At 27.4% G+C, this 20,376-nt stretch overlaps 1 protein-coding gene across 1 annotated transcript in view; it reads left to right on the forward strand.

Moving 5' to 3' along the window:
• Positions 1–2,335: 2,335 nt before the first annotated feature.
• Positions 2,336–20,376, forward strand: part of LOC107448713 (TNF receptor associated protein 1) — a gene marked incomplete at its 5' end in the record, with an annotated part of 59,232 nt that continues 41,191 nt past the window's right edge. The window contains 5 exon segments of the mRNA XM_071177974.1: positions 2,336–2,407; positions 4,935–5,057; positions 6,492–6,574; positions 8,555–8,698; positions 11,201–11,272. Coding sequence (XP_071034075.1) covers positions 2,336–2,407; positions 4,935–5,057; positions 6,492–6,574; positions 8,555–8,698; positions 11,201–11,272 — 494 coding nt within the window.

The following is a 20,376-nucleotide window of genomic DNA, read 5'->3' on the forward strand; positions in this document are numbered from 1 at the left end:
CTTGAAATTTTAGGCGTAAAAATCAATCGATATTAGTAACCCGGCATACTTACGACGAATTTTAATCACTAGCGCTATCTGTGCTTAGCTTTACACGATCAACTATCCACATTTTTCGTATATTTTTGTCAAAAATATTTCTTCAAATTTCCAAGACCCTTTCTTTTAGAATTAGTAGTAGTTTTGTAGTTTTAGTAGTTTTGTAACAATGTAGTTTTTATTTCCATATAGCTTCCAAACTTCTAAGTTTTTAATCTTTTTGAAAATTAAGACAGAAACCAACGGATTTCCTTCTCGTATGACTCTCCATACGCTATTGGCGAATTATTGCCATAGGTAAAGAGTGCTGCTCTATGCCACCTGTGTCCCGCATTGGACTGATAGTACAGACACGGCCCCAATAGAACACCGAAGTCAAGCAAAACTGGCTGTGGTCAGTCAGCGGGTGGATCATTACTTTGATTAGTCTCAGTAGGGACCGAAGGTGAGCGGTATCGGTCCTCGTAAAACTGTTCTACAGTAAAGCATTCGACGTCGAGCTTAGGTCGTCGGTCTACCAAATCAGGTTAGCCATCCCCTCTGCAGAGGATTAAAATTGCGATGGCATGTCTTCGTATCATCCTCGTGGATGTTTCTCAGACCAGGGGCCCCCATCAGGGGGGAAGGTAAGCGCACGATGCGCCTACTTAAAGCTTGGAGGGAGGGGAATTTTCACACTAAATAGAACAAATAGTTTGGGGGGGAATTTAGACGAGAGAATTTTTTTTTAAATTTCATAAATAAAAGGAGCATTATTGTCATATTATGAGCAAGCAAAGTAGAACTTTTTCGAACAAGTTAACATGGAAGGGGGAAGTTAGCAAATTTTTTTTTTGGGGGGGGGAGGGATGAATGCGCCCAAGAGCTTGGGGGGATGGGGGCCTATGTTCTCAATTAAGATTGTTTGGTAATTGAACATTGAAGCCTCGGTGGCGTAACAACCACTATAAATACTAAATACCAGTTCACTAGTATACAAGACATGTTAACTTGATTCTATCTTGAGATACCTTTCGATAGATGAAGGTTGATGTAGTCGATATTAAAGCCCTTCAATGGTGACCTGCGAAAGTGATATAAACTTGCCAAAATTGATTGACGGTTCACATTAAATAATTGATATGCTTAAAATACAGCACTCGAAAAAAAAAATCCGGTGAATTAAATGAAAGTTTTAATGTCAATATTCTGTATTACAATATGATCCTATAACTTCCCTTAATATTGACCTACAATAAGTGCACTTATTATATTACCGGGTACTATTGTACCCCACCAGAAGAAAGAATTATAGGCTTATTAGGGATACACATTGTGGTCCTATAGGTTGAATGTATTTTATTATGATCCAATTTTCTCTCATTAATTTTCATATTGGTTTGTCATCAACATAAAATTGAAGTCACTAAGTTACCTATAACTATTTTTGTATCCCTAACCAAAAGGTTAAAATTACTTGTACTGTTATTTCGTTTTTTATTATGTTTGATTTCTAAATTAAGAGCTTTGGATTTTATTATTATTGGAATATTGTAATTCTATGCTACATTTTAAGATAAAGCTATTTAAATCGGTGTCTGATCTTATTAATCGTTTTACAATTACTATTTTTTGCTGTTCTCATTACATTATGAACTATGGTTAAAGAGATTTGTTAAATAATTCGTTAAATTCTCCCCGAAGCTTTAAGTGGGAGCATCGTGCGCCCACCTCCCCCCTCCTGGTGGGGGCCCCTGGCATTGGGCCCATGTCCAAGAGGGTGTGGGTTCAATCCCCACCTGCCGATGTTTCTCCGTGTAGTAGATGCTGCATGAAGTAAGTTAAATCTTTCGAGTCACTAAATCCTCCATGTTCCCATAACAAATCATACCTCTGGGGTGCTAATCCAGAAGTTTCCGTGTCTTCTGGATTGGTTCAAAATTACAAAGATACGAAGTTGAACATTAGTAGTCGTAAACCCACTATTGGATTGGCTGTTCAACGACGGTTAAAAAATAAAATGAAATATTAGTACCAGAAAGGGAAACATAATTTTTCATTCTACGTCAGTAAAACATTTGTATTTAATTATTTTTAGCGGCTGCTAAGCAACATTAATTTACAAATGCTTAGAGTGCATGTAAGCTTAAAGCTAGACTTGAGTTATAGCAGCACAAAATTACAGGTTTGGATGATGCAAAAAGAAAGACCTGAAAATCAATGTCGTAATAAACCGGCGAGGGTGATATTTATTTCTTGATATATTTAATTATATTAATTTAAAATTCAATGGCTTTTTCAAGTAGACTAGCCTTAATTTCTTTACGTATAACACGGTCTCGTATGGTCTCGAACCGTATTAAATTTATTGCTAGACTTTCTCCAAATGGTTAGCATGCAACTTCTTATTTAATTTATTACTCGGTCAGATCTTTTTACTTTCTTTTTATTTTAAAGTGAAGTATGTTTTGAGATATAAATTTTTTAGACTTGAGCGAGTTTATTAAATTAATAATATTCTTATTTAAATATTTTGTTTATTGAAATCAATATAATTTAAAAATTAATTGTATCTGCATGTGGCCGTGTCTTTAGAGACAGAGAACAACAGCTTTCTCAAAACAAAAAGACCTGGACTTCTTGGCTCTCATATGCAAATGCATCTGGAGTGCATTCCAATCTGCTATTAGTTTGCATTATTATTTATTTTCTGTTGAATTCCAAATGTAATAGAGGGCGATCACACAAGTATTTTATTCAAAAAAATATATCTATAAAAATTTTTTTGCAATTATATGCTTCTTAAAGGTGCAATGTTTAATTCATTGGTATAAAATAATAAAAGAGCCTCATAATTTAATTGCAATTAAATTAAAAATGCTTGTAAAAGAGAGGACAAATAAAATCACACATTTTTGAAGGGCACTTTTATGCTAAATTTTGTGATTTGGATCATCCTAAGCATTATTTGTAATTTTTTTTAAAAATTATCACATTTCTAGGTAAAATAAATTATTACGAGAATTTTTAAATCGCAAACTAATTTTTATTAAGTCTAAATAATGCAATGTTACCGGAAGGACATGAAATGTAATAGAGAGGACATGAAATGTAATTACAGGGGACGTCTTATAAATTTGACAGGGAAATATCACTGTCAAAATTGACACTTTGGTTGTTTAAGGTTGGAGTTGGTAGAACTGCTATGATATCTAACATATCAACCCAAGCTACATCTTGGTAGTTATATTTGAAGGTTTTCAATCTACATGACCGTTTTACAAGAACAACATGCACATTGTCTGTTTCTTTCTCGATTTCAGTAACTTGGGCAACGAAATTAACTTCCCTAATTTTTCTTTTCACTTGCAAAATTATTATTAGCTGCATCAACAGAGAAAGAACCTGCAATTTTCTTACAATTTTCTATTCCTTACAAAGTTCTAGCATTCACTTTCAAGTTTTATGTAATAACATGTAGATCTGAAAATAACCACTTGTAAAGTGGCATGTCAACAAAAAAGAAGTGTAGACTTAAATTGCACAAACTTTCCTATTTTTAGTAATTTATGTGTTTTTTGTTTGTTTGTTTTTTGAAAATTTTTAATGATGAAAGTACATGAATGCAGGAAACAGAATTTTCATTAAAATGTCTGCTTCCATTCAAAATTTTAATCCTTTTGCATCCAATTTGAGATAAAGATTCATCTGGAAGGAAAGTTTTTTAACACTTCACATATTTCTAAGTGGTACTGTATAAATATATTTCACCCTCCTTAAATATTTTTAAATAAGTTTCTTTGCAGTCAGTATGCAGAGTTTTGTCACGATAAAATTTAATTAATTTTATCGTTAAATTAACTTAATAACTGTAGATTATTCTAATAGGATATTTTTTAATGCTAGAAAGACTGAAACTTAGTACAGTAGGGAACCGATTATCCGGAACGATCGGGACCATCGCTATTCCGGATAACTGATTTTTCCGGTTTTCTGAATCGCTACAAAAAGCCGTTTTTTTATTGTTAAACCCCACTAAAAAAAAAAAAATTTGGAAATAATCTTAAAAAGAGGAAAAAACGATGAAGTAATACACTAATGATTATTTCCAAAATGATGGTAAGGTAAACATCTTTCAAAAAAGAACGAAAAATCCTAAAATCTCATGAGGAAAAAAATTTTTTTTTTAAAAAATGGGGGGAAAATTTATCGAATTTCGTTCCAGTTTTTTGGTTTTCCAGTTTTCTGATTTCCGGATAACGGGTTCTGTACTGTATATACCTATATTGCCCATAAGTAGTCGAAATGACTGGATTGTGAAGGAATAACTAATGACTAAAGAAATTTGTTTAAAATTAACTTTTAATATTTTTTTTATATTATATAAAAAGTCACAAAATTCTAAGAAATTATGTCATTATATACTTCATTGTTTTTCTAATTGAAATAAAAAAGCAGTCAAAATGACTTCCTTGGGCAATCTAGTGTTAATTAATATAACTTAATCTCAGCAAAAAGAAATTAAAAAGTGGCTATTAAATTAAAAGAACCTATCGATATTGCTCACCAACACGTTAGGTTTTAAGAAAAAGTGACTATTATTAAGTTGTTAGAGTCTACCGACCACTGGCTACTAACTGAAAATTTTAATAATATGATAGCAATGCTATTCTAATAGTTTCAAAATTAAGAATTAAATTAATTTTTGTAATTAATTATATATTAAATGTCATGTTTTGCACAATTAAGACGGTATCTAATTATTTTCATAATAATTAACAAAAATGTTACTGGATTTGCTGAATTTATTCAGTTGTTTCCTCCTCAAAGTTTATATCCTGTATCTTATTTAAAAATTTATAAGTGCAAGTAAATTAATTTGTAGAAAAAAACTTAAAAATGTTACTCTATTGTAGTTAATCCCTCTATTCATGGAAAGCGATGTTTGTTCACTTCCAGCCAACTGTTATCAAAAGAAGCAGCAGCAGCTGAAGATTCTGATTATCATACAATTATTAAAGATACAGAAACAGCTCATGGTACGTTCAAAATTGTTCTTATTGTCAGAAGTTCCAACTCACGATTATTTACTGGCATTTCTAAAAAAATTTATACTCATAGTTTTTCAAAAGAATTCATGTTAGAATACTTGAATCAGATTCTTAAATTCAAATATCAAATGTACATTTATTAAATATTGATTTCATAAAACTCTTAATTTTTATCTTATCTCTAAAATTTTTGTTACTAATAATTAAGTTAATAACATTTTATTAATTTCCTTATTTTTTTGTTAATTTCATTATTTTTCGTAGAAATTTTCGTATCGGCAATTTTTTTCTTTTAGTTTTTTATGTTCCACTGACCATTTGTTGTCAAAATTTATTGCCTATTTTTGGCAGGCACCAATATGGAACTCTTCTCATTGTCATCTAAGTTGGTATATATTTATAAGGATATTTATACAATGATATATATCTTTTCAGTTTTTGGCTTGTGATGAAAGTGGCTCCAATAAAAATGCACATATCAAAAATTGTTGATGATAAAAAATATAAAGAAAAAAAAATTAAATAATATAAAAACAACAGCATAATTAAAACATATTCCCCAAAATCTTAAGTAGTATGAAAAGATTGTGTGAAAAAAAATGTGTTAAATTATTGATTGTAAATATAAAAAAATCAAATTCATTGCATTTTATTAATATACATTGATTTAACCTACAGCTTAAAAGAAAAAAATTGGAAATATTTTTTATAGTCTTATCTGCCAAGAATTTTAGAATGTTTACTTTGCATAATTAATTTGTTATTTAGAATACATATATATTGATATTGTAACAATTTGTACACCTAATTTCTGTTAACTCCTCTATCTTAAATTTCACTCCTCAAAAGTGAATAGAGGAAATTATTCTCTGATTTTTTTATTTATTTATTATCATAATTGTTTCTATTTATTTATTATCTTTATTATATCTATTTATTTACTATCATTATTATATCTAACACTGATATAATCTTTCATTTTGTTGTACTTTAACAGTTTGGAAACTATACAAAATTTTTAAGTCTATATGATTTGTTATGATTTGTCTATATGATATTTGTTATGATTTGTCTTATGATTTGTCTATATGTTATGATTTGTCTATATGATTAAGTCTATATGATATGAACAAGTGTCAAAAGTAGAAAGAAGTGGATTCGAATTCAAGGAAGGCACTGGCCCACCCTGGGCTGTCTAGCCAGATATGATGATAATGATTTGTTAGTAAATATTGCTTTTAAGGTATAAATACATAGTCTTTTTAGGTTTTAGGACAACCACCTTAAGGCATTTTTAAACTTGTGCATTTTTTAAAACTTTTTATTAAAATTATTTTATTTAGCTGAAAGAAAAATTATTTTATTAGAATAGTTGGCAATCTTTAAGAAACTAAAAGTGTTTCTCTGTTGACTATGTTTTAGGAGAAGGTGAGAAACTGGAGTTCCAGGCAGAAACTAAGATGTTGCTTAAAATTGTTGCAAAATCTCTGTATTCAGAACCCGAAGTAAGTACCACTACCTATCGATACACTTTTTGCTGATGGCACGGAACATTTTAAACTAAAGGATCACTTAATAAAATGTAACATCATTTATGCTAAACTTGATAGTTATATCTAAATATTTCAAATGATATAACACAGAGGTAATATAGACTTTTTCATGCATATGAAATAAAAGAGGCATTTGTTTATAAAAAAATAAAAACATAGTTCTATCTTATGAGATTCTATCTAAACTTATTTGTCTGCTGTTAAACTTTAAAAAAATTTAAATGCCTTCTTATCTCAAGCTTAGTCATATTCTTTTGGAAAATCTTTTCGAATTGCAGAATGTATACTGAATAAAATTTTTTTCAAATTAGAAATATTTTTATTAGAGAGCACTTTTATACTGTGCCAACACTATTTTTGTTTTATTCTCTATTGCTGTGAGAGATATGTAAACCTCACAAATCAAATGTAACCAAACTATCAAAACAATTGCTTTCCTTGTGGCAGAATATTTTCCTGCTTTTGTGACATACCTCTCTAATACTAATATCTTTCTACAAGATGTTTAAAAACAAATATACAGGTTACAAATTTAAAGTAATAGAAACGTTACCTTCAATAAAAAATTAAATTAAGTAAACAAATAAATAAAAATTGGATCAAATAAATAATTTTTCTTAAAGTGAATAAGTGATTTTTTTATTCTAATATTATGGGCGATATTCTTGCATTTTGTAGAAAGATAACACACTAATTATTTTCCTTTTTAGATTACACACTAATTATTTCCTTTTTCGCATTTTATAATTCATCATCACATTAAAAAAATATGATCGTAAAATCTGTAGCAGTAATGGCGTGGAAAAAAAAGATAAGGGTTACTTTCCTTCAGAAAGGGGTTACTAAATGCGTGTTTTCATTTCGAGGTTTAGTTGTTGTGATAAATAATATCAGATTTTAAAAGCTATATGGAAATAACTGCATGAAAAATTAGAAAGAAAATTTCCACAAAAAAGAAAACCAAATTTTTTACTTCATTGTTTTTTTCCCCCCTTCTCATTATTCTCCAATTTGAATAGAAATGTCACAAGCATTTCCCCCCCCCATTTCGATGGACCAGAAAGGCATCTTTTAAATATAATTTTGAAGAAAAGATAAAATCTTTCGAAAATTTCTGCAGAAAAGAAAAGCAAAATTTTTCATTTCTTAATGGAAAAATCCTTCTGCAAGAACTCGGTAATGTTCTGCGACAATGTCTCCGTGTTGCCACATTTCTGCTGCGGGAATTGCTTTTAAATTCTTATGTTTTTGTTCAGACACGTCCTGACTATCACAACCTTAATATATTTAAAGAGAAAAAAAAATTTTTATCGAAATTTATATTTAATCAAATTTTTGACCACTTATTAGTGCAAACAAAATTACAGATTAGAATGTAAGAAATGGAAAGTATAAAGCATATTAAAAATTCTTTTTCCAAGTGGACTAAAAATGTGACTAGTTATATTTTTGCAGACCAAAAGATTAAGAACATATGGCACATCACTTTGGTAATATACTTTTATCACCTCCACCAAAATTATTTCCATGTTTTTCTAAAGTTTTTAGTCAGGTTGTTTTTTGGTCAGGAAAAGATAGAATAATTTTTTCCGTTTTAATTTCTTAAAAAATATTTAAAAAAATATGAAAAAGATCCTTTTCCACCAAACGAAATCCTTTAAAAAGACATTTAAAAAAAATTATTTTTTTTGATATATTTTTGATTCCTCTAAATAGAGCCTAGAGAAAAAGCCTATCTTTAAAATTTTTGAATCTAATAAAAAATTTAATCTTGTCTTTTTATAGGTCCTTTCAGGTTTCTTTCACTTATTATGCAAACATTTTGAGCTTTTTAATTTTATTTTTTAATAAAAAATATGTTTGAAATGACATTTTCTGATATTTCTTTTTTTTAATTTTTTTTATCTAATTTACATTTGTGTTTCTTATTAGGTGTTTGTTCGTGAGTTAATTTCAAATTGCAGTGATGCACTGGAAAAGTTAAGACATGCTGAACTAAGCAGTGGAGTATCTTCTGATGCATCGAAGGAAATTCATATTGCAACTGATAAACAAAATAGAATTTTCACAATTCAAGTAAGAATTTTGATCAGATACACTGTGTTAAAATAATAATTTTTATTTTTAAAAATTTTGCTTCAAGAATATCTTTTACTAATAGTATACATTTTCCTATTAATGTATTCAAGCACTAAATTACATATAATGAAATTTTACTTAGACTACATACTACAAAAATAAGTGTTCTTCTAACATAAGTAAAATTTTAATACATTGAACAATTGAATATTGATTTATACTTAAGTTACAGTATGCATAAAAAGGCAACTAAGTGTTTCTGAATTATTAATAAACTTCCAACATCAGAAAATATTATCATCAGGTAGTATTTGTAACTACCTAATGATGAAAAGTTCTTTTTTTCCTTTTGTTGAAGCGCACTTGTAGTATCTCGTGGAAGTATTTGTTTTTGTTTTTATATGGTGTTTTAAGCGGTTTGTATAACATATCTTAAGAGGTTCGTGTTTATTCACTTACAGGGTTGCCACAGGCTACTAAAATGCGACTATTTGCTACTATTTTCAGCCTTAGGCCTGAAAAGGCTAAAAAGGCAACTATTTTCAGGAATAGGCGACTATTGGGAGACTTATTTACTCTTAGCGAAGTTATTTTTATACTTATACTTATTTTTTGTAGACCTACTGTTACTTTGCGATTGCTGCACAATCGCTCTTATCTTAAACTTTCGTTCTGAATTCAATAGATTAATGGAAAGAAAATATAAATTAAAAAAGTTTCTTCATTGGTTTTTTTCAATTATTATTTTTCATTTTAAGCGATACAATTTTATAGGGGTATTTTGTACTTAATTTTGTTATAAAAAGTTATTTTTCAAATTTATTTAATGTAGGTAGGTATAATAATTTGATTATTTTTAAACCAATAAATGTTCAGTTGTTTTTATTTATTAAAAAATTCAAATAAAGCTTACCTTTATTTAATTTGCTTTTATTTTTGAGAAACTGAAAACAAAGTTTTAAAAAAATTTGGCTATTAGTTAAAAAACAAAATTTAAAAAAAAATTAAATAAAGAGTTTAGTGATGTTTGGACGCTTTTTAATAATTTAACATTAGTACTTAAAGTATTTTTTTTTTAAATTTTATTAAAATTCTTTCAATACTTGTTTGTTTTATAATTTGGTAGATAGTCAGTGTCATTTTTAAAGAAATAAGTCTTTAGAGTACAGAATTTGTACAGAATAGTACAGAATTTGACCATTAGTTAATACTACTTTATATTATTTTAAATAATTGAATAAAAGAGGGTCTAATGATGTTTCAAAAGCATGGTTTTTTTTCCAACAAGTAACTTGAAAAAAATAATTTTTTTTCTAAAGTGAACATTTCTTTGGTTTGTTTCTACTTTCTTTCTTTTTTCTTTTAATTTTAATGCTTGTATGTAAAATATTTTGTTACAGTATTATTATTTTTAAACCAATAGATCTTAAATCATTTTTAATTTAAGAAAAATGAAATAAATCTTGGGTTTGCTTTGACTTCTTTATTATTTTAATTGAAAAAATTAAGCAATGATATTGATATTATAGTAGAATATGTTTAGAATTAATATTTTCTTTTGTAATAGATTTATTCCTTTTCATTTATTTTTGATTGATTTCCCATAGGTAATTTCTGAACATATGCTAAATCGCGATGTCTAATGGGCGATGTATCTTGATTTAAAATTTCTGACATCAACCAGTCCTTATCATAGTATTTGACAATTAAGCTACAATTTTAATTATTTGGCTACTATTTTTGATAAATTTTAGCTCCTGTTCAGGCAACTATTTTTCAAGTTTTAGGCAACTATTTTCATGCTTAAGGCTACTAAAAGCGACTATTTTTGTTCATTTTTTACTGTGGCAACCCTGCACTTATTACCATTTTATCAAATTGGATTTCACGACAATTAAAGAGTATGCATTTTAGTTATGATCTATTTTATCATATTGTTTGGCGCAGCATGTCCTCTTTTGGACTTTGTGCCATTAAATCCTACATTCAATTCAATTTAATTCTTAAGAGGTTCCTGTCTTTTCTTCGAACTTTGTATTTTTTAACTGTCATTAAATCATATCATTTCAGAAAATTTTTTATGTATTTTTTATTCATTAATTTTTTAAAATCGCAGATGAAAACTTTTAAGTTGACCAGAAACATTAGTTGACTACTTTTTCCTTTTAATTCATTTAGTTTAAAACTATATTTTTGTATGAATAAAAGAATAGAAACCTGTTCGACTTAATTTCCACTTCTCAGAATTAAGAGTTTCTTGTAGATGGTTAAAAGTTCATAATGGTTTTCACTTTCATATATAGCAAAAGACTTTAGATGTTCTCAAAAATTTTGTGCTTTTTCAAGAATTCTCTAATTTATCATCACAAGCTGTTTCCTGTAAATTCTATTTTTTTTAAAAATTTAATAAACGCTATTTTCTGTGTACTGTTATTTTCTAATAATTTTTTTTTCAATTATGAACAATTATTTGTACTAAATAGGAAATAAATTTTGCAGGATACTGGCATTGGAATGACAAGAGAAGAAATGATCAGTAGCCTTGGTACTATTGCCAGATCAGGATCTAAGGTTAGAATGTTCTTAATTCTATTTACTTTAAAGTAAATATGGTGTTTAGCATTTTTAAAAAGTCCTTATTTTCTATTTTCGTTTTTTAAAAGCCCTTAATGGTGCTTTTTTTCATTGAATGTTTTTTAAAAATGCTTAATTTTCCCTTTATGAAAATGTGATAATTTTTCTTTACCATGTCGATTTTTGAATTCAACCTTTTCACGATTCATTCAACCAAAATCTATTTTGGCATACCGTCGGTCCATAGCTTATGAAAGCGTCTATTATTTTACATATTTGATGAAATACTGTGCGAGTCTGCATGTGAGTCTACCAAACTGTGTTTGGTGAAATTATTGCACTCTCGTGTGCAACTCTGCTGCATTTTGCAAGATCTTCTCAATTTCAGGCTTCACTTTCCACCTTATTGGACTCTGATATCGAACTGAAAAATGTCTTGATCATTTTATAATGTCTGATATAATCAAGAAAAGAGTTCTTTGTCAGAAACTAGTTATTTTATCATGACCATGTAGAGTCTTTGAAAATTATTTTGCATTTTGTTAATGTATATAGTGTTTAAAATTATTTTTTGAGTGCTTAAAAAGTATTTAAAAGGTGCTTATTTTTTTGTTGAGAGATTTGGCTAAACACCCTGATAAATGAATGTATTTAGCTCATTTGATGGAAATGAAAAAAAAAGTATCTTAACATTGTTCTGTCTCTAGTTTTTATGTAACTTATGTTGCAATATTATGTAACTTGTGCCTGAGGCACTCAAAAATATTTCTCATAATACTCTTGATACCAATGCAACATTGAAATCTATAATGGATTATAACTGGTTGAATATCTGTTCTTTGTAAAAGATAAAAAAATCTATGTTAATAAAAGGAACAGTTTCTTTGTTTCTTTTATTACTCCAGAACCATTTGTGCTTGAATCTTTAAACTTGGTTAGCTGGTTCTTGTGGCAGTTTTTCCTAAAGAAATATTTGTATATTGAATTTTTGGCATAGGTTTAACATCAGGCGCTGTTATAAATTTTACTGTAGAAGTTTTTTTTCTTCTTTCAATTATTTAAAAGATAATATCCATGATGTTTAGTAGCTCACAGCTCTATTTAATTAAAAATGGAGTTCATTACACATTGTTTAATATTTAATTTTTTTTTATTTATTCTAAGCTCAATGATCAACATGGATGGCATGTGAGAGCTATGTTATCAAATTAGTTATTCTAAAAGAAAATCTTTTGATTCTAAATGGTAAATTTTTATTGTCACGAGTCTGCTAATATCATGCTAAATGATATTATATTATACAGTTAAGCATTATTTCAATAAGATGAACCTTTGCTTTTCTTTATCTTGCTTCAAGAATCTTGCTTTCTTTTATTTAATAACCTAAAATCATCAAGAATGGCAGCTAATAATAAATACAATTTAGATTATTATAATTTTATTAATTTTTTCAGTATATCAGGGTGTGTAACTTTTTTAAAAAGTGCTCGAAGATGCTTATTTTTTATTTAAGTTTTTCAGAGCCAAGGTGCTTTTTTTATTTGTGGTTTGTTAAAAGTGCTCAATTTTCTGTCATTTAAAAAGATACTTTTTTTTTGTCGTGTCGATTGTCGTTCTAAATTACAAAAAATGTATGATATTCACAATTTTCTCTGCAATATTTATCAGAAACTAGTTATTTTATCATTATTATGTAAAGGCTTTCAAAAGTTTTTTGAATTTTATTGATTTTATGTTTATAAGTTAAGAACTTTAAGCAAAAGAAAAAAATAATTTTTTTTACTGCGCATATCCTAATTAAAATTTTTTTTTGGAAAGTGGTTAAAAATATTTTTTGAGTGCTTATTTCTTTTTTGATAAATCTGGCTTCGCACCCTGCATATGCGTTTTAGTTTATAAATGATTTTATCCTGTTGATTAGTGCTAATTTATTGATTATTTACTTTTTCAACACCTTTCAAAATAGGTATTCAGCTAGGAAAAAAATAATCGCTAAATTGATTAAATAATCAATCATCGACCCTGATAATTACTTTTTAAATTCCTTTCAAGAAATGGTATTTAGCTAGTAAAAAGTAATCAATAAACCAATGTTTTGAAATGTTGTATATAACTGAAAGACATATACTGATACAATAAATCTGTAGTAATTAGAATTTTTATATTTTAATTTTATATTATTAATTATTTTATTTTATATTATTTTAATTTTATATTATTTTATTTTTATATTTTAATGTGTGTGTGCATGCATGCGCACTTTTCCTGGTAACTTTACATCATTAGTTTTAGAAAAACAAGTTGTCACAAATAATGTTTACCTCATCAAATTAATGTTCAACTGTGTTTAGTATTAATCTTTAACCAGCACCAAAAATGCTGCTTTTGATCGCAGCCAACTGGAGATAATCAAAATTCACCATATAGAGCAATTTTCTTCTTTAATTTTTCCAATTACTGTTTTATTTCCATATTAGTTGCTGTTCATTTTATATTATTAAGATTAATAGAAATACGTTACAATAGTGTTATAAACAAAATGAATACCTGGTTTGAAATAGCTTTAGGAATGCTAATTTTGTGACAAAGTCACAATAATGCAATTAACACATAAATTTTCCACAGTTTTCTTAACTATTGCTATTGTTAAACTCATTGAAAACATTTATTTTTTCTAACAACTAACCCATCTGGATCAATTGAAATTTTGGACCATATTTAATCCCGTGCCCATTGTCTAAATTTTAGGCTCTAGCTCAAACAATTCTGGAATTATAAAATACTTACTCTCTTAGACACACATACTGATTTATAATTATAAGTATTTGAAATTGTGTGTACGACATAATTTCTAAGCATTTATTTTTCTTCTCCGATAGGCATTTTTAGAAGAAGTGAAAAGAACGGATTCAACAAGTTGTGCAGTGAACAAGATTATCGGTCAGTTTGGAGTTGGATTTTATTCAACTTTTATGATAGCTGATAAAGTTGAAGTTTATTCAAAACGTCATGAACCTGGTAGTAAAGCTTATAAATGGGTTTCAGATGGGTGAGTTCATTTTCCCCATGCATGCAAGAAGTCATTTATATTATAATACAGTACTATTATTTATTGTTACTATGGTACTTTTTATTATTATTATTTTGATTAACTGACATACCCTGTGGCAGAATCATGGCGACATTGTCACAGAACGGTACTAAGTTCTTGTAGAAAGATTTTTCCTTTGTGAAGTAAACAAATTTTGGCTTTCTTTTCTGCCGAAATTTTCGTTCCATTTTTTATTTTATTTTATCTAGTATTAAATCTATATTTTTAATTTGATATTATTTATTACAACAACTGAATCTTGAAATTAAAACACGCATTTAGTAACACCTTTTAGAAGAGTCTGACTCATGTGATTTCACCTTTTTTTCGGTGGTTACTGCTACGGATTTTAAGATTTTTTTAAAAAATTTTTTTAATGTGATGATGGTTTACAAAATGCAAAAAAGGAATTTTTTTTTTACCCCAACAAAATACGAGAATATCGGTGATTATATAAGAATAAAAGAAAAATATTACATATTTGATTAAAAAAGTTATATCATTTTATTTTAACCAAAAAAAAATTTTTTTTTTAATTGAGTGGACGTTTTTGTTACTTTAAATTAATTTTTAACATGTATATTTGTTACTTTTAAAAGTATCTTACTGAAAGATAATAGCATTAGAGAGGCATGTTGCAGAAAGTCAGAAAAAATTCTGCCACAGGGCTAACAACTTCACTTAATTCTGATTTACATCAATTTCAGTACACATTTATTTAATTTTACTATATTTGATTCAATTTTGCCTTGATACAAACTATTAAACTTTTAGGAAACAATTTAAAATTTCGTTTTTTTTCACTTCTTTATACATTGCATAATTTTTTAATAAGAAGGGTTATTAGTGTCTTGCAAAGCATTTAATATCAGTAAGTCATAAACCTTTTTTTTTAAGGTGTGATTCAGAAATTTGAAAATCAGTGATTAAATCTGTTATTGAGATTAAAAAAATAATGATAGTTTTATTGTTGAATACTAATTCATGTAATCAAGACATGAAGTATTAATTTGATATACCATAATTTTTGACATACCATAAGTCTTTTTCGAATCCTCCAACTTATGGAGAGAAAAAATAGTGTTGATATTTTCATTGATTGTGTGTAAAATAAAACTCTCAATAATTGTGAGTAATCTGTTTTCAGCCATTGTGAAGTACTATATTTAATATATTTTATGCTTTTACTGCAAGGTTTGAATTTGACCGTATTTGCACAACTTTAAAATATTAGAAAGATAAAAAGGTCGTTTTTTCTGCATTATATAACATTAAATTCTATACAAAATAATATCTAGCATTTACTGTAAATAATTTTTTAAGTTAGTTTTGATACTGCATAATATTAGATTCTGTTATTACCTTGCATTGGTTTTTATGTTTGGAATAAGCAAGGGGGAAATTTGGATAATAGTAGAATAATTCGATTATATAATTTTACTTAATTTTTTGTGTTGTTGTGAAGAACTGAAATATAGAACAAAAATTTTATAATGTCTTTTGCTCACTATTTATTTATTTAGTATTACACAAATACTAAATAAATTTACTTTATCGAATTCTGCTACCATCCATTTTCCTCCTTCTTACTCCATGTTATACTTTGTGTGAAGCTGATTTTTATGAATGGATATATCAAATTTATAATATAAATAATTTTAATTATAACTTGTATAATTTTGAAACTTGAACTTGAAATAATAATTGAATAAACTTGATTATTACTTAGAATAATTGAATACACTTGAAATGATTTTTAAATGCTAAACTTTTATTGATATTTTTTCCTCTTTTATATACAAAAAGCTTTTTGATTACATTTATATTTAAATAATTTTCAAGTATTAATTTTAAATTTCTTTCTAAATTTTCTTTAGAAATGAATCAGTTTTATCAAAATTTCAGTTGAACTGGTTAGTTTTTAAAAAATACTTTATATAAGTCATTACTCTAGTAATCTTTAATTCTACTTTAGTTGTTTGTAATTTCACAATTATACATTATCATAGCTGCCAATTCTACTAGATTTTGCAAGTTTCTCCTGGCCTACTGGTTTAATTGAAATTCTACAGGTTTTTGTACATTTTAGAAAATTTCCTAAAATTGAGTGAGTTTCCTAAAAAAAATCCCTATTGAAATCAAATTTTTGTACAGATTATTGCTTTTTTTTTAATATTTAAATGAGTATGATACATAATGAAGCGAACCTCATTTATAGAAATCAGCTGAAAACTGTTTTCGCTCAAAAATATTCAGCAGTTCAGAACTCACTTTTTAAACTAATAATAAAATCTTTAAATTCTCTTTGATGCCTATTAATATTCAAAATTATTAGTAAACATAAAGCATGACATTACAAATATGTTTAATGTCAATCATAACTAGAAAATATTGTAGTTTTTCTATTTTCATAACTATAAAAATCCCTAAAATTCTCTATGTGTAGAATATTTAGTGCATTATGCAACAATTTTGTGATGAAATTTATATCATTTTGTAAAATCTATTGGATTTTTTCTTATCCATGTTTGGCAGCTATGTGTTATTCACATTATGAAATTCTAAAATAGAAAATCACACTTTATAACTGTAAAGTTATATTTTCATTTGAAGTTATTGGAAATTTTAAGTTAAATTTTTTTTTCTCCTTTCCATCTTAAAATGTAGCTATAAGTCTTTATTTATTTCTATAAAATGAAACTGTAGCTTTATATAAAGTTTCATTCAAGACTAAAATAAATTATTGTGTGAGCATTTAAATTGTCTTTTTTTTTTTAAATAATTGTGATAATGAAGAAAATAATTTTAATGTAACTAAATTACTTCCATAATTTTTTCCCACTTCTTTTTTCACTGAAGTTAAGCAAAGAAATACCTACATAACTTTATTCTTTCAGTATCTGGAGTTTGGCTTAAAAAACCTAAAACAAAACCAAAAGGCATCCATAAAAATTTTTTCAGGACGTTAAACCTGAAAAGTAAAAAAATTATAAAGTATTTTAAAATTTATCAATACATTTTTATGTTGTGAAAATGTCATAATTTTTTTTATCAATTCCGTAATTATTTAAAGCAACTATACTAAACCAATATTTCAAATGTGGTATATTGATGCTAAATGTAATAACACAGTATTAATGTTAATTTTAGGTTTTTTTTTTTCATTATGAGCATTTTGTTAATGACTTATCACTTTTTTTTAAAGATCTGGCTCATATGAAATAATGGAAGCTGAAAATGTGCAGCCAGGAACAAAAGTTGTTGCATACATTAAAAGTGGTAATGAAAGAAAATTTGCCGATGAAGATGAGATTAAAAGTATAGTTTTCCAACTATAAAATCATTCTACATTTTTTAAATTTATTAATTTCTATTGTATAAAAATATTGTTAGGAATTATCTAAATCACGTAAAATACAAAATTTATTGCAGTAGAACATACAGCATGAGATAAATTGTGTCTTATGTTGTGTATTCAGAAACTTAATGGTCAATGTAGTAATTTAATTTTGTTCGAAAATCCCTCACTGATTATCTGATGACAAAATCTCAAAGTCATTGAACCAATCATTTGTTACAGATTGGTGATTGAACTGGTGTTGTTTAAATTCATTGCGAAAATAGTTTGTCCATAAATATGATGTATACACATTCCTTGGAATTTCTTTAGAAATGAAAAAGCATCTTAAAATGTTATGAGAAGACCTTGGGTTTTCAATGTTTATCTTAGATTAGCGGTTCTTTGGCAGTGATCCGTGGACCCCCTGAGCATCCCCAGGACTTTTTTAGTTGATTCATAAAAGTATCTCATTTAATGTTAAGTATTTCCCCTTTTACAGACTCTGAAAGTCTTTGTGGAAAATTGAAAGATTTGCCCTACTAGATTAAATCACTTAATCGCTCCCAAAAAATTAACTACTGGAACATGTATATTGATCTAGGATAATAATTCAGTTCTTTTATTGTTATTTACATTCGTGCTGCTCTCTGCCCATGGTCTACAAGGTGTATTCTGGCCCAGAAATTTTTGTATTCTCTTTGACATCTGATCCCTTCTGTGGAATAAGAACTTTTTTTTTCATCTTTTGAGGACAATCACTTTGTGTTTAGTGTGTTGATTTGATTATTTGCTGATTTTTTTTAAACAGCTTTTCTCCATTTTTATTTTCACAATTTACTTATCAGTTTTGAATATTACTTCTCAAATTTCTTGACTGTTTTGTTCTCGCAGACTTAATTGTACTGTTGATTCCTTGATTAATTTATTAAAATTGAAAGCGCAATGTGCATTTTTAGTAATTTCTCTCTTATTTATTTTATTGTGAATCATCTGAATAATAAGAGGTGGCAGGTATGAGTTTAGTCTCAGAACATAACACTAGCTTTTACTATTAAATGATATTTTCTTTATCTAATTGCATATTTTATTCCTATGACAAAAATAAATGGAACTATTTCAGTAAATTTTAAGAAGGAAAATATCTAAAATTACTCAGTTTTCAAAAATGTTCCATTGGGAGAGATTGTGAAAGAAGGCCTTGAAAAAAAGGAGAATAATTTCTTCATGTCTTTCTTTTTTAATTAAATATGCTTCTGACCATACTAAGCTGTATAAAATGTTTTTAAAATTGGCAGCTCAAATTAAAAAAAAAAAAATGTTGGCATAAATTATTTACTAGAGTTTGCTAAATAAATAAATAAACCTTTCTTTTCAGGTGTCATTAACAAGTACAGCAACTTTGTTGCCTATCCAATTTACGTTAATGGAAAAAGAGTTAATAATATTCAGGTAAGAAATAATTTTTTGTTAAATAAAACTCTCCGTTCACAAATGGGCAAAATTGTAACAGTGATTCTCTCCCTCACACATCATTTCGGAATAATAATGGCATGGTGTTTTTAAGAAGTGCTTAAAGGTGCTTATTTTCTGTTTTCGTTTTTTAAAAGCCCTTAAAGGTGCCTTTTTTTCATTAGGCTTTTTTAAAAAGTGCTTAATATTCCCTTTTCACAAATGAAATTGTCGTTTTTTGCCACATATTGTGCAAAAGCATGGTTTTCATATTGCTCTTTTCAATGTTTTCACAATTCATTCAACCACGATCCATTCAGTGCCATCCATTTTACATGATGAAATACTTGCGAGTCTGCATGTGCGCCTACTGGGTTCGGTGTGATTCTAGCACTCTCGTGTATTTAGCTAGATATTCACAAGTTCAGGCTTCATTTTCAACTCTCTGAAATCGAATCAAAAAATCTTTTGATATGTTGGCTTATATAATATAATCGAGAAAAGAGTTCTTTGTCAGAAACTAGTTATTTTATTGTGATCATATAAAGTCATTCAAAATTATTTTGCATTTTGTTAATGTACATAGTTCTTAAAAAGATTTTTTGAGTTCTTAGAAAATACTTAAAAATTGCTTCTTTTTTGTTGAAAGATTTGGCTATGCATCCTGAATGGGTAGTCTCAACTGGAGTATTAAAGGACAAAATCCTTAGGCCAGAATAATGTATAAACAAAATGCTGCCTCACCTGAACACAGTATAGGGGATAGATATTTAATCAGCCTATACAAAACTATAGTTATTAAATTTTTTGAAAATTCACATTTTATATTTTTCATTCATATTTTTTTTTCACGATTTTGAACTTTAAAATAATATAATAAATTAATTTATAATAGTATTGCACTACTTATTTTGTCTTTTTGGTTTGATATTATCGAAACTATGCTTTAAAATTATTTGATTAACAGGGCTGATTGTGATCCGGAAAAAATCCGGATTTCCGTATTTTTCGCTAACCGTCATCCGGAAGTTTCCGGTGATCGAAGGTTCAGACATTTCAAAAAATCATTGATCACAAAAGTTTCCGGAAATCAAATTTTCAAAGGTGGAACTTAAAAACACAGTTTATTTTATTTGTTTGTAAGGGAGAGAAAGAGAGATACTTCGTAGGCTTATATTCAAGATTAATATTTATTTTTTATTAGTAAATAGTTGTTATAAT

Source organism: Parasteatoda tepidariorum, chromosome 2, assembly GCF_043381705.1.
Source record: "Parasteatoda tepidariorum isolate YZ-2023 chromosome 2, CAS_Ptep_4.0, whole genome shotgun sequence".
NCBI lineage: Eukaryota > Metazoa > Arthropoda > Arachnida > Araneae > Theridiidae > Parasteatoda > Parasteatoda tepidariorum.